At 42.2% G+C, this 15,172-nt stretch overlaps 1 protein-coding gene across 12 annotated transcripts in view; it reads right to left on the bottom strand.

Moving 5' to 3' along the window:
• itpr1b (inositol 1,4,5-trisphosphate receptor, type 1b) overlaps positions 1 to 14,292 on the bottom strand; it is a 116,926-nt gene extending 102,634 nt beyond the window's left edge. For all 12 annotated transcript variants that reach the window (XM_036531944.1, XM_036531949.1, XM_036531950.1 and 9 more), the window contains exons 1-3: positions 14,044 to 14,292; positions 9,484 to 9,596; positions 4,061 to 4,131 (exon numbers count right to left, since the gene is read on the bottom strand). In XM_036531944.1, coding sequence (XP_036387837.1) covers positions 4,061 to 4,131; positions 9,484 to 9,575 — 163 coding nt within the window. In that variant the 5' untranslated portion in view covers positions 9,576 to 9,596; positions 14,044 to 14,292. The remainder of the gene's footprint in view (positions 1 to 4,060; positions 4,132 to 9,483; positions 9,597 to 14,043) is intronic.
• Positions 14,293 to 15,172: the final 880 nt, after the last annotated feature.

Raw genomic sequence — 15,172 nt, 5'->3', positions numbered from 1 at the left:
GTGTGTGCCTTTGGATGCACAGTCATTAATCAGAAATTCACTCATTCAAGCACACACACACACACACACACACACACACACACACACACACACACACACACACACACACAAATCATCAATTAGAAATTCACTAACTCAATGAGAAACTCATTGACACTGAAACTCAGTTCACTCAGTCAGGCTCTTGGCCAGTCACTCACACAGAAACTCTCTCAAGCAGACGCACTACATCAATAAAAATGCATTGATGCAAAAACAATCACTCACTTATGCAGATACTCATTCATTCACAACCACTGACACACATAATGTTGCACACAAAACCACAATAACCCTCAAAGGCACTCACTCTCAGACAGACACACAATTGTGAGCCAAGCACATGATGTACACATCAGACTCAAGTCATATGACAAAAACTAATAAATGATACGAAATCTGTGTCTTATCCTGACCTTCAGTTGTATTTTTATGTATGGCAAACACAGATCCCTGTTATATTTGATGTATTGTAGAATATATCAATAACAAATAATGAACTCCTTGTACCTTAACCACAAATTAAATTTCTTTAAATTTTATAAACTTGTTTTCTTTGCATACTTTTTTCTGTGCAGAAACATCCTCCAATCAATTACTTTAGAGGAAACAGCCTAACAAATCATATGCAGTAACAGGAGGGGCATCTACAGACATGGTGGAATGAAGCCAGAAAAAAACTGCTTTTTTTCAGAAAATGAGTCTGTTTCAATCATATGTGAAACGTTAAAGTGTTTTTTTTTCTGGACTGAAGGGAAAAGTCTGTTGTACATGGCATGAGAGGACTACCTCTGCAACAAGCCTCTGAAAGCAGAAACCACAGACAAACGAGATCTCAGATCCCCACATCAAACCAGGTTCAAAAGCATTAACAGCAACTAACTCACATCCGCTATCAAAGTACAAGGCGAACATTAAACGGAGTAGACTTTTCTTTTTTTTTTTTTTTTTTTTTTGAAAAGGCCTATTAAAGCAATTAGTAGTAAAAAATGAAAATCGAAAAAAAAAAAAAAAAAACAATACTCACATTACAAATTTGAGAAACCAGCTAAGCCCTTTAGACAACTCACATGTATGATTGAGTTTTTGTGTCCTTGTTAGTAACACCCATCCTGTGTGTGGTAAAGGTAAGTGTTTTATCATGTTTGCACTTTGTTGTGAAACCCACTGCACAAGGCAAAGGAGTCAGTCTCTACACCAACAGGCATCTTCAGCTCACCTGGCCAACATGCCCCCCCATCACCCCCCTGAGCTGCAGGTCAGGGGAGCCAGGGCCTGAGATAGGAAGAGAAACTGTGAACATCTCTGAAAATCTCTGTGCATTCCTGCACACTGGCTCAGTCCCACACGCTTTTCTGTGTAAGATCATCTGAAATATCCCTAACCCAAAGCCAGGACCATTTGTAAACAAAAGACACAGCCCGGCAGGGAAAAAAGCATGTTCAACCTTTTGTCAGTTGACCTCAAAGGCCCAATTTCATTTCAAGCCAAAGCAAGGGTTTGCAAAACCGACGGTTTCCAAACAAGCCATCTGTCCAGCACCAAGCTCAAACCTGAAAAATTCACTTGGTCATAGCGTGTCCCTACATGTGCCGGTACACCACTGAAGTTTTCTCAGAGTCATTCGGAGTTCACATGCAGCTGCTTTTTAAGGTAAAGCGGACAACACTGGTACACAAAGGAACGCGATATCTGTCTGATAAACAGTGCTTTAAATAGAGGACAAACAAACAAATATGCATTTTCAATAAATATATCACATATACATGCAGATCTCAGCATCTAGCAATTCACTGCAGTTTATGGCTGACAAGACACCCTGCCTTCGCAATGCCACAGCAGTGATTGATGATCCTCATTATCAGCACCCATTGATGAAGTCTGTTTTGAGCTGGACTGAAGTTTATCTGTCATAAATATACACTGTAATTGGATAAAAACAGTTCTTGAGAAAATGGTAAGAACTTACACTATTTCTACCTATGCGCAAAGAACGATGTCTCAGAGATGAGCTAGAGAAGCATAGCGGAGTATTACAAATTAGTCTGAAGAGACAGGGGGATAGAAGGTTCATTAGCATTATACAAAACTCATTTACACTGAAGATATTAATTTCTATTTCACAGCTGAGAACCTGGTATCAGGCCCTGGGGTCTGTGCAGATCTCTCTCCACCTGTCCTCATTTCCCTACAAAGCACAGCTTAACAGAAACATGACTCAGCAATGCTGATACACTCTCATGAGCCTGTATTCAATCAGCATTGCATAAGGCTATGGACTTTAGACCACAGAATTCCACCATCCACAGCATCTTAACCACTAGAACACTCCAACATCAAGAGTATTTTAAACACCAGGCATTCTAACTCCCAGAGCATTCCAGCCCTGACGACATTCTAACACCCAGAGCAGTCCAACTCCCAGGACATTCCACTACGAACATTCCAACCTCCGGAGCTTTTTAACTATACAGTAATCTACAACCCAATACATTCTACTCTTGGCTGGCTGCTCATCCACTCGATAACTGAGCATGGCATTTATTGGCCGCATATATATAGAAGTGGCAGCCCTGTTTCTCAGTCTCGCCATACAAAGACAAAGGCGTCTATCTGCGTGAGTCCATGAAGGGAAGCCATTAGGGGAGGCCATGTCATATCACTACCCCAAGTCATGATTGTTAACTTAATTAACTATGTGCATCTAATCCCACCCATATGTGGAAGTTTAACTCCAGAGTATGTGTTGGAATGCCCCAGTCCTTCCTCCGCGAATATTATGTTGCATTTTGTGTGTGACTTTGTAACTTTAAGGATCGCTCTGGATAAGAGTCTGCTGGATGTCAAAAATGTAAATGTGCTCATACCTTGTAAGCCAACCTGGATAATTATGTCTGTTACATGATAAAAAAAAGTAAGTGCAAATTCTAACCTTAAAAAGGTACTATCCATAACATTCTAATTTCACCAACAGATGTGACAGCAGGGGCAGGGGCATTACAGTCTCTGTAACACAGGGAAGAAGTTCAGTCAGGGACCTGACCACATGTGATACCTTTCAAATCTTCTCTTCTCTCTGACTACTGTTTCTTCTCCCTAAATACTTTACTCTTCGTTTATCTATCCATCTATTGCTTTACTCCCATACAGCTTCTGCACACGTCCTCGGTTTTCCTCTCTTCACCTTTCTCACCTCTCTTCCATCTCTCTTTTTCCTCCCTTCACACACTTACAATCACAATTCAGACACAGTATCTAAGCCATGCCATTATACACACAGATTTGCCAAAGTGATGCTGAGACGGTAGCTACTCAGTGGAAGTGTTAAATTCCACACAGCCGCACTGCTGAGGGCCTGTGCCTCCCACAGCAGTAATAAAGACTCTTTAAAAACACAGTCCATTCACTGCCTCTTTCAAGCCTCATCTACAGTCATCTCATGGAGGACAGGGTTGTTATTACCTAACAATTATGATAATTAGTCAACACGCTTTCTCTCACTATTACAAAAATGAGAAGTTCAGCTCTGTTATTAAGAGTTATACAAAAAATATTCATTACGTGTAGTCATTTGACCAATTTCTATTTTCTGTTTTCACATAAATACATTTTTTCCCCACAAGTGGCACGTGACCTTTGAACGGGACACACAGTGGATCACACTATCTACTTCCTCTGTTAGAATAAATATGCATGAAATGACTCAAATCTAGCTTGAATCTGACTCAAACTGGAGTCTGAATAATCAAGAAAAAAAAACAGAACAGCCCTATTCATGTGCATTTTGCCCATTATTGTAAATAATTGATATGAGAGAAATTCTGATAAAAAAAAAAAAAACTATGGAAGCAGCAATGCCTTCCCAGCTGAATCATCACAGGCAGACGTGTGAACAAAAAGCGAGAGACGCAGAAATGCTGTGAGAGCCGAGTATGGCTGCAGCCCCTTTGTTCTGCCTGGCGGGATGGGACTCCATGATGCCATGCCTCGGCAGGCAGAGGGTAGAGAATGGGCTGCTTACCTCGAAACTTCTTAGGAGGATTGTTGAGGTCCCCCGTGTCAGGCTGCACCACACAACGGTCATCTACAAGACTGAAGAAAATGCAAGAGTTAGTGACACACACTCTCGTTAACACACACACATAGCCACACATAGTCACACACAGACACACAGACACACACACACACACACACACGCACATAAACAACCAGGATGGCTGCTCAACTGGAAAAGCCTTACATCTCCTTGATCACTACAATTGAAGTGTCACCAGCTAATCGCCCGATCAAGAGTGCATCATTTATTCATGAATGAATTGCCAGGCCATTGAGTGCTTGTTCTCCAGTAGCATGGCCTCCAGGCCCCTCTCGCTGAACAGTAAGGTGTGTGAGCCACCTGTCTTTCATAGGCCCTGCCAAGTCACAGCTTCAGCAATGTGTAGCGAAGTGTGAAACACCAGAGGGGGGGCTGGGAGGCTTGAGGGCTGGACTTACGATGAGCAGCACTGAGGCAGTGTGGTGCAGCTGGTCTCAGCCCAGGCGCCAAATGGCAGCAGGACATCAGGGGCTTGGGCCTCTTTCCAATGTACAATAAAAGCACATAGCCACCAATGACCACAGGACAAGGAGAGCTGGAAGCCTCAGGGTTTGGAGGGCATTTTGGTTTCAGACTGGCACAGTGTGAACACTAACTGTCTAGGCTAAAAATAGTCCACGGTCAATGCTGAGCAAACACATCTTCTGCTTGCGAGAGATTTTTCTCATTCTTGAACATGATGTAAAATAATAATGGCAGATTGATTGTGACAAGTAATATTTGGTTTGGGACATCAACTTTGTTTCCAAACAAGAAAAAAAAGTCACAAGATCATGGGAGGAACAGTGTGGCTAGCGACAAATTTAGCTTTTACTGACTTGTAATAACAACCAACTGGCCTTTGGCCAGATCACGTATCTTACTGACAATGAAAAGAAAGGAAATTTACATTGCACTATGCAGCATGCAGTAATCCTGCAGGGGTTGTAATGTAACGCTAAAGGATTTTAAACCTAATTTAGCACCGCCTTCTAGTGCTGACAGAAGGCTTTTGCTAGTTTTCATGCCACCTCTTTATATTTGAGGGGTGTAGGGTTTCCACTCTCTCTCAGCCATGATCCAAGACCAGTGGCCCCAATCAGAGCTCTTTATCAATCACATCTCACTCCCGCTGATCCTTGTCAGGCAAAGGACCAAAGCTCAAAGCCAACCTCTAAATGCTAGCAGTATAAAAATAATTCCCCCCTCTATACAATGGACTTAAGGCTAGTATGCATTGGATCAGGAACAAAACTGGAAATAAAATGTGCCAAAGGGAAGAATGTATTCCCACTTGAAGAGGGTCTGGTGCACACCAAAATGCGACTCCACTCATCAGAACCAGTGATATTCATTCTTTTCCTTAAACTCAATCAATCAACAAATGACGAACACAAAATGTAAGGCATGGTCCTCCAGGAATAACCTCTTGTTCTCTTACAGCTTTCAGTATGACTACTCTGGCTTACTGCAAGTGGATCTGTGGTTGACAAGGAGCATCATGCAGGGCTGTTCGTTTGCGTGTCTTCCAGCACTGAACTCAAATCAATGTTCAATGCTACACAAAAGATGGGTACAGAAGGAAAGAAGAATGTTGAGAAGTCTGTCAATGCAGCAGATTTATTTGAAGAAAAACCTGCTGAAATAAAATGATTCAAGTTGGATAGAGGGAGCCATATGTCAACCGCTGAAGTGGAAGAAGAAACAACGTGATCTCAGATCAAGGTCCTCTCTCCTGCAGCTGTCCCAGCGGTAGCTTTAATTAACCGGGAGAGGCAGCCAAATTGGCTGTTTGGCATTCGGACCACTGGCTGCAGATGTTTCCCCGTGCCTAATGAGAAATAAACCCTTGTGCCTCCTGTAGAGGCTGTGTAAATCTCACCCCTGTTTGTGTTTTTTGCGAGGGGCTCTCTCTGCCTGTCGGGGTGAGTGTGCACCGTCTCTGACCACACAGAACCCGCACCAGGAGTGGCTTGTGACTAGCGCGTCTTGTCAAGGTGTCATTCCTCAAGGTGCCGTGCACTTCCGTTGCCATGGCAGGGTGACACGGGGCAGTTATTTCAGAGAGGATGTGGTTTCAGCTCTCTCTTTCTCTCTGGCATCACTCGGATGCCAAGGGCATCTCTAAGGGCCCGGTAGCACTGGAGGAGGACAATGAGTCAGGAGCAAAATACCAAACAGGAAAACAACCAGGGCAGAAAGGATGCAGTGTTCATTTTCAGCAGGGGAAAGGCCGGAGCACACTGCCAGGGTGGCAAGATTCAGGAAACAGCCACATAGAATATCCAGAAAAATGGCTTTCTGAAAGACCTGAAAGACAGCTGAAAGGACACAGACACCATGCGTCTGTAACTGTTTCTATACTGTATGTGCTGCAGTCCGGCTTCAAAAACATAAATATCAGGAAGAGAAAATGTGTAGACAGTAGATTCAAAAAGGGTTTCTATAATTTGATATTTAGTATTGATCATTGCATTTCTTAACATACCTTGTTGACCTTTTTGCACAGTTTGCTCTTATTTGCCTTTCCCAATTAACAAGGACGAGACTGATATGGGATGCAAATTATACACTAACCTACTCTGATGATGACATGGACAGTATCATGTAGCGATGTAAATATATTTTATATTTCATAAGAAGATGTGAACACCTCAAAACACAGTTCAAGTGCAGTTTTAATTTGTTCATCTGCATGAAATTTAAATAAATAAATAAATAAATATCTTAACGAACAAATGAAAAGAACATTCTCCTTTTAATAGCCCCTAGCGGAAGTCATGTCATAAGCCAATGACACGCAAATCAGTGACCCCGGTCTTGATCATGGAGAAGATGCAAGTAGAACGAGGACATCAGGCCGTATGGGCAGAAAGCAGGGGGCGTGGCTGAGGACATGAAGTTCCCCCGCCTCAATCGCACGGTCTAACATGAGCATATGAGCATCCCGGCACAGCTATGGGGGGTATCATTACCCTGTCACCACAGGCTGTTCCCTCCTTCAGCTTAAAGATTCTTTTTAAAGGGGGGGGGGGGGGGTGGAAGAGAAAGGGAGTACCTAACAACAAATTGAAGAGATGCGCAGGCTGGGCTGGCAGATTAAAACCTCTCAAATCCTGTGATCCCGTCCCCTACCTTTCCTGTGTCCTCTCACATTTTTCTTTCCTTCACCTTCCACCCCTCCAGCTTCCTCCTTTACTCAAATCACTCTTCCTCATCTCCTCTCCCCCTTTCTTTCTCTCTCTCTCACCCGCTTCTCTCTCCCTGCCTCTCCTCCTCTCATGGTGTGTTGTTACAGCACATACACGTAGCACTGATGGCACATCTCAGTGGCATTACATTTTCATTTCTATTCTTTAACTATGCCAGCTATTTCAGGCGTGAGCGTGCATTAAACTCCACGACTTTAATGACTTGTGCAGTGCCAGAAGGTGCTTTGTGTTCATTGTGCTGTGTGGGTAACTCTTTTAAGCTTGTGAAGTTTGTGCCATGTTTAAGCTGTGTGTCCATTCATTTGCCATGGCGGGGAAATTCTAGACATCCAACCCCTCCTAAAACACTTATCTCGTGGCTAAGCTTGTAAAACCCCAGTGGGCTGTGACAGTGCCTCAAGTAAAGCAAAGACTGAGGGAGGCATGACTATCATGCAAGTCCTGTCAATCATAGCCCCATATCTAATGTCTAAAATGATGAGAGTCGAAGTGCTTCCCTTTCAGCCCTTAGTTACAGAGAGGAGGCATGTGTGGATGCTGTCAATGCGTGTCATAAACTAGAGCATTCTGGGAGTTACCGACAAGCAGCTTTACACGGCCATCACTGCTTTCTGTGTGTGTGGGTGTGTTTATCCACGTGCAGAAGCATATGGGTGTGTATATGCATGTGCGTGTGTGTGTGTGTGTGTGTATGTATCTTTGTGTATGAGTGCGAGTGTTAATGAGTTTGTACGAGAAATTTAGATTTAAATCTAGGGGAACTCAAAGCACTGCTACCAGCAGGCAGTCCTCCCTCCGTCTGTTAGAATCTCAGCCACGTCACAGAACACAGGCATGCACACATATTTAAAGTACTGTAGTGATCAGAGTCACATAAAAACAACCACGGACGCATGCCTGAGGGGACCTTGCACTGACAAGAGGAAGTGTTCAGGTGACAGAGTCTGTACGCATATTTACAACTTTGTAATGGAGCACCACTTAAACTAACCACATTTGCTACAACTCTGCTGGGTTCCATGTGCACCTGGATACAATGCTTAATATGTGCTGAGGTCAGAAAACTGCATTTTTAACAATGGTTTTAATGATTCTCCTTCAAGTCAGTGTGGTGGCAGTCTAGCATAGTGGTTAAGGAGCAATACTTGTAACTGAAAGGTTGCTAGTTCGATTCATAACCGAAAGGTTGCTGGGGCACTGCTGCTGTACCCTTGGGCAAGGTACTTAACCCACAATTGCCTCAGTAAATACCCAGCTGTATACATAGATAACATTGTAAAACCTGTAACTGATGTAAAATTGTGTAACTGATGTGAGTCGCTCTGGATAAAAGCATCTTGAAAGCTTAATATCTCTCCACCCTTTATGTACTTAATATGCTCTCCAAAATTGTGATGGAGGTAACATTTCTGATATCACTTCCCTGCACACACTCACAGTTAGACAACTCAGCCATACTGACAACTGTGTTCCATGCTTTCTCTGAACAGGAGTAAACTAACCATGAGTAGTGAGGGAGTGTAGATAATTGCAAAATGTTCAGTGTAACAGAGTACATTTTATTGCTGTTGCATTGTGATTTAACATGGAACATTTTGCTGTGAAGTGATAATTAAGGAGCAGAAAGGTGTGAGACAGTGAATTGGACCCAAGTTTAACCCTTTTTAAATGGAGTGTGTGGGTTGCCAGAAAGGGAGAGCTCAGTTGATCAGGTGTCATATCACTCCTGTGTTTCTCTCCACAGTACTAACTCCAAAATAAGCCCATACAAAAAAATCTAAATATTGTAAAATATTCAAGCTTAAATACAATGTTGATATATGTGAGGATCTACTGTGCACATTAAAAAATATAAATGTACTCTCAATATAAATGACCTCCACTTCTATTCTTGGAATTGTAAAATTACACAAATTGTGAAATATATTCCATAATGATCACACAAACTTATATATAGATATGTATATAAAATATCTACATGTATATAGTACAATATGCTATTTTCCTCATTAAAATGCATTCATTACGTCATAAATCACAAAATGTCTGTATGTGTGTGTTTGTGCATGACTAAAATGGGACAGTGGTTTCTGTGGCGGCCCGCGAGGGGAATATCTTCAACAGTAAGAGGCAGTGAAAGATCACACATACACTCACCCTAAAGTGCTGATAAATCCATTAGTAGATCCCTCCGCATACAGGGAGCAAATGTCCCCGATGTGGAGAAAACTGGACATCTTGTCAGACATCTTTGTCACCCTGGACTGTGTCTGTGGAAGAGAAAGAACAGTGTCAGAGCCAGAGGAGAAGACACCACAGAGCAGATCCTTGGCCCTCTGATCAAACCACACAGCATCAGTGATGCTTGAAGTCAAAAGATAAGTGTTGATGATGATAAACAAGCGCGAACCTATCTGCTCATAACACACATCCAATTCAAAATGCAATGTGACAAGAATACTTGAACACTAGAAAGACGTGCCTCTTACAGCAACATAACTGAGGACCTAGCTATCTGATGAGGAGGAGAAAGCTTTGGAAAGAAGCAACAGTTACAACGTCATGTTCCCTTTCAGGAACAGGGCTATGGTATCTGATTCTGGGCAGCTGCGCACCTGCCTTATCAAGTGATTAACAAGCAGGACAGGATAGAAGAGATGGTGGTATCAACTTTGACCTGCTGTTTTCCTATTTCCTATTCCTAGTTATCCAGTTGGTGATCTAAAGTATGACTTTGTGTTCACCTTGATATCAAACATTTAGGCCACTGAACACTGAAAGAACTGCATCCTCTATACTTCATTGGGGGGAGTGTGCAAGAAGTCCCCCCAAGGAAGTTCTGAACTGCGTTGAACTAGGTCAACATTCTCCACAACACTGTTTTCACCTGTCGTTTTTTTTTTCTGTTTACAAACCTGTTTCCTAACATGACTGACCTCCCCAAGAGGCCGTGTGCGCAGAACAGTTTATGAGAACGCTGTTGCGAGTCAGCAGCAGCAGAGCATGAAACAGAACCGTGCGATGCTAAACCCAATCTGCTAACTTTTTAATGCTTTTTCCCCTTCATGCAGTCCCTTTCAGAATCAGCCGCTGTCTATTAGGCTCGTCTCACCGCAACCATCTCTGCACTCCTGCAGTAGCATTAAAGCGAGATCTGTGCAATCCTCCAATCCACCCGCACACAGCCAATGGCTATTTTTAATTTTTTAATTTTTAATTTTAATTTTTAACTACAAGGCACAGAGTGCACCACTGTGAAGTGGGTTCCAATTGGAAGGTGTGCGCTATTCCGCTGATGTGATCCGAGCAGCTCACAGATGCCTGACGAATCACGGGGTGCCAGAGGGCTGTGAAATGAGGAAACCCTGGCTGACCTACCCACCCCGATCCCAAGCATGCCAATTTGTTCATGGCGAGCAGACTCATACTGCATGTTCCATTGCCACTGACTAACAATGACAGCCACACAAGACTGAATTGGGTAGCATCATACCACAGTATTTTAAAAAACACCCAAAAAGGCCTAGCCCTCATTCATGTAGAAGTATGGACCATGCCCTGCCAATCCAGAACTTGTCAGAAGGCATACCAGCCATTCAAATATGCCTGCATATATATCCATGCAACATACAGTAACAAAACCCACTGGGGAAAAAAGTGGTAAAAATGGATTCTGAATGCTGTATATCTGGGTCTAACTTCCTGCTCATCAAATGTATGTGTGTATATATATATATATATATATATATATATATATATATATATATATATATATATATATATATATAAAACTATATATCAATGGTAAAAACTTTTTACAGCATTATACAGTACACAGGAATTCTGATCTGAACTTCTTCCAAATCTCTAAATGGACAGTTTATACCCTTTGTATATGTCAGTGTGGGGAACAGCAGTAGACTGAGCTACACTCAGCCTCCAAACTGGGATGCACTTTGGTTATTTACTGCTCTGTACTGGCTCTGTACTGTACAGGCATATTGAAATGAACTGACAGAGAAACAGTGAGATAGTGAGAGAGAGGGATAGAGACAGAGAGAGACATAATGAGACACTGGGTTGATTGAACTGAATTGAGAGAGAGCATGTGTGTGCGTGAGAGAGAGAGAGAGAGAGAGAGAGAGAGAGAGAGAGAGAGAGAGAGAAAGAAAGAGACAGACAGAAAGAAAACCATAGTGAGACATAAAGAGACTGCAGACATTTTTTAAATTTCAAACTTTACTACATATCCAGCAGGAGTTACAGAACTTGCTAGCAACCCTGTTCAGGAACCACTCTTTCAACCTTCCCCAGAGTGACTCTCATCCAGTAGGCTGGGAAAGACAATGGGTGAAAGAGCATGTGTGCACTGTCATCTCCTACCCAACCCAGGGAAGAGTTACCTCACGAAAACCGCCGAGATACGTCCTAACCACAGAGCAACTGCAAACACCCTGCAAAAGCACCTACGGTAACTGCCACTCAACAGAAACAGGAGGACTTATTAACACTCCTGATCACATAACACCAGCACTATCCTGCTTGCATACCCCTAAGTTCTTGCTGTACTGGAGAGGTTCAGATTTAGGCTCACTACCTTACCTTCTCTTTATAGCGTGTTCGATATAGGCAACTTTACTGCAGGGCTTATCATCAACTTAACATTCTAACAGCTCTTAGCCATTCATTGGATTATTGCACCCTTACAGTAGCCCTTTTATTTAAAAGAATTATCTATTATCAAAATACACTCAAGATATGACAGCGACGTCCTGACCCATACTGCCAGACATATCTGATAATGCAGGAAATTAATGCCAATGGTTAACTCCCTGGGATGTACATACACGCATTGCATGTATGCTTGGTGATTTGTGTGTGTGTGTGTGTGTGTGTGTGTGTGTGTGTGTGTGCGCTGGGTGAGAGACTATCATCATAGCAAAGGGAAAGTGCAAAGAAAAACCCAGTGCCGCATACACTTGAATTCACCTCAAATCATATAATACATTTAATAGACACTGTTTCACAGTCTTTGATGAGAGTACTTCATTTTTATATACAACTTCCAACCAGACCAGCAAACACAGAGCACATGGTCATTTCTAAAACCCTAAATCCCAGAGAGGTAAATATTCAAACACATCATTGTAAATTCAAAAACAATGACAGTAAGATATGATGAAAACATCAGGTCCATAACAGAAACCTCATGAAAGAGCAATTGACAATACACACTGCCACAGATAAGTCAAGCTTCACTTCAGACCTCTGACTCCACACAGTCTAATAACTGTGCTTGTCCTCATTAACTTCTGTAACCAATCTCGCTGCCTGTCCTTTCTTATTAAAATACCGAATGACTGAAAACAGGTTGCATCATTCAATGATGTTGCCCCGCTGATAGATTTACAATACAGCGTTGGATTCAGAAATCCTGGAGGGCAAGAAAATATCCAGCATTTCACAAAAATAGAAGTGGCTACTTTACAACAAACAGCAGGCAACCAGCACTTTCCAAAACACCTGCCGTATGTATTATTCATAATTTCAGGACGCACTGACCTCACGCTAAACAAATAAGCGTTATACAGCTTTACTCAAACGCAGCAAGATGTTATTCTGACATCGGTGTCTCTGGTAGTATATTAACATTTATAAAACTCTTCGTAGGTTTTCGTATGTAAAAAGGGTTTTCTTCGTAATCACATTTTCTTCATATTGTTGTTGTAGTATTTATTTATGGCTCCGTTTCTACATAAAAGCATTTGCCTTTGAGTACAAATAAAATAAACTTACGCCCTATTGTTATTTCACAATTGATGCCAGGCATCCAGTCTTACCCATTCAAAACATTCTGGTCAGACTTCAGTGTACACAGCAACGGCATCACTACATTTGGGACGTTTTCACATATTGAACCCAACTTGCTTACGTAACGTAATGCATTCTTAAACTTGAACAAGCCAGTCAGTTGAAAGTGAACTGCTTCTCCAAAAGACGTCAGTTTGTGCTCTGGAGCCAGAGAGCACTCTTTCGGGAAGGCCTTTTTGTGCGCATCCTTCATTTTGAGACTCCTGAAAAAGCGCACTATTTAACTGGCTACTCATACAAGAAAAGAACGGTGCGCTTTTAATTGCCCAATCGACCGTCGCATATCTAGTGTAAGTGTTTTAAGCTGTAGGCGATGTTGACGGCCTGTCAGTCTCGAACAGCTATTCGACATCTTTAGTATGAAATGCGAATGTACTCTTATTTCACTGGCATTACAATTACCCCACTCGGATAACGAAATATACAGACCCGGTGAGATCTTTTAGGAGTCACGTGTAATGAAGCCAGCAAGCTAATTAGCTAGCTACAGTAGCTAAACGGGTACCATCTGACAGTTGTCTAACATTAGAATAACACCATTGTGATTTCTTCAGACAGTTTCGTGGTCAACATGACAACGGTTAAAAAAGGATATCCAGCTGGATGCAAAGTCACTTGAGCCTTGCTGTTACTGATTTACAATCCTGATGACCATGCCACAGGCATGCTATTTATTAAACACCCCCCGTAGAAATGCCAGTCTCCTGATTTCTCCTGATCTTGGCGCACAAAAAGGTGCATCATAAACCGGTACATTGTTGCGTGCACTTCCTTCACTACACTGATGCCGATAACGCAGGTTCAGGATGCCTCCTGAAAACTGCACAGAGTTACGCGCAACTTTACCTTCACTATGGGAAGAGCTTGTCTCGAATAGCAGCGATTGGGACTCGATCAGCGCGAGAGAGTTTCCACAGCCCCGTCTTCATTTAATTCCATGATATCGAAACTCCCGTTACAAAAAGAGGCGGATCTTTGACAGTTTTATATCTTCCCCGAGCTCCGTTCCGTACTACCTCCACATGAGCTCTACAGACCTGCCTAGTTTTACAGATTATTATATAGCAGCGATGGCGTCTGGGAAATGGTGTTTCAGCGATGAAACCCATCCTTGAAAGGTGACGATTACTGATGGCTATTTATAGTCGCATATACACTACAAATCCCATGTTTCCCCTACGTTTGAGGTATTTAAAGAAATTTTACTGAAGTTCAGAAAGATGAGTTGTGTATGTACATATCAGTTCAAATAAAATCGACAATGTAGAATCATTGTGAACGTACGTTGCACACATTACTATCAAATACATTCCAAAATTTAACTATCAGGTAGAATGTATATCTCAAGTAACTGTGTTATAACGTTTTCTACATCAGGACCAAAAACCTTGGACGTATTCTTGGTAATATATATTTTCCAAATATTGTGTATCGTTCTGTATTCATGATTTGAAACTACGCCATTATTTCGATGTTCTGTTGGGAGAATTGGAATGGTAGTGATTGTAGTCGCAGCTGCAGAATTACATCCCTATACAGCGTCACTGTAACTTTTAAATTAATCGGAGGACATGTCTCAAAACATAAATCACGTGTAAATAGACGAATTGATGCTAATAGGAGTATCATTTGCGCTATAAACTCAGCAAAAATAGGATCGGGCGTTGGGTAGGTTTTTTTGGTTCCTAAGTGGATCTCATTCCTGTGGTCGTCTTGACCTCATATAGTTATCACTTACGGAAAAGACAAAAATCTGTTCAGGTGAGATTTATCAGCTGACTGATCACGTGACCCCAGCAGTATCGTAAATATGGCTACGTGTCCAAACCTGGCAATCCTGGAAACCTTTGAGAAATGCGGTCGCTGCGCTGCGCAGCGTTGCTTTTGCGGTTTTGCGCCTCGATGCTTTCTTTTCGCGCCGTTGAGGAAGGAGCAGCTTGTTTATGTTGTCAGAAACAGAGATTCTCGCGCGGTC

Source organism: Megalops cyprinoides, chromosome 6 (assembly GCF_013368585.1).
Source record: "Megalops cyprinoides isolate fMegCyp1 chromosome 6, fMegCyp1.pri, whole genome shotgun sequence".
Taxonomy (NCBI): Eukaryota; Metazoa; Chordata; class Actinopteri; order Elopiformes; family Megalopidae; genus Megalops; species Megalops cyprinoides.
This window is presented reverse-complemented; position numbering and strand designations above follow the sequence as displayed.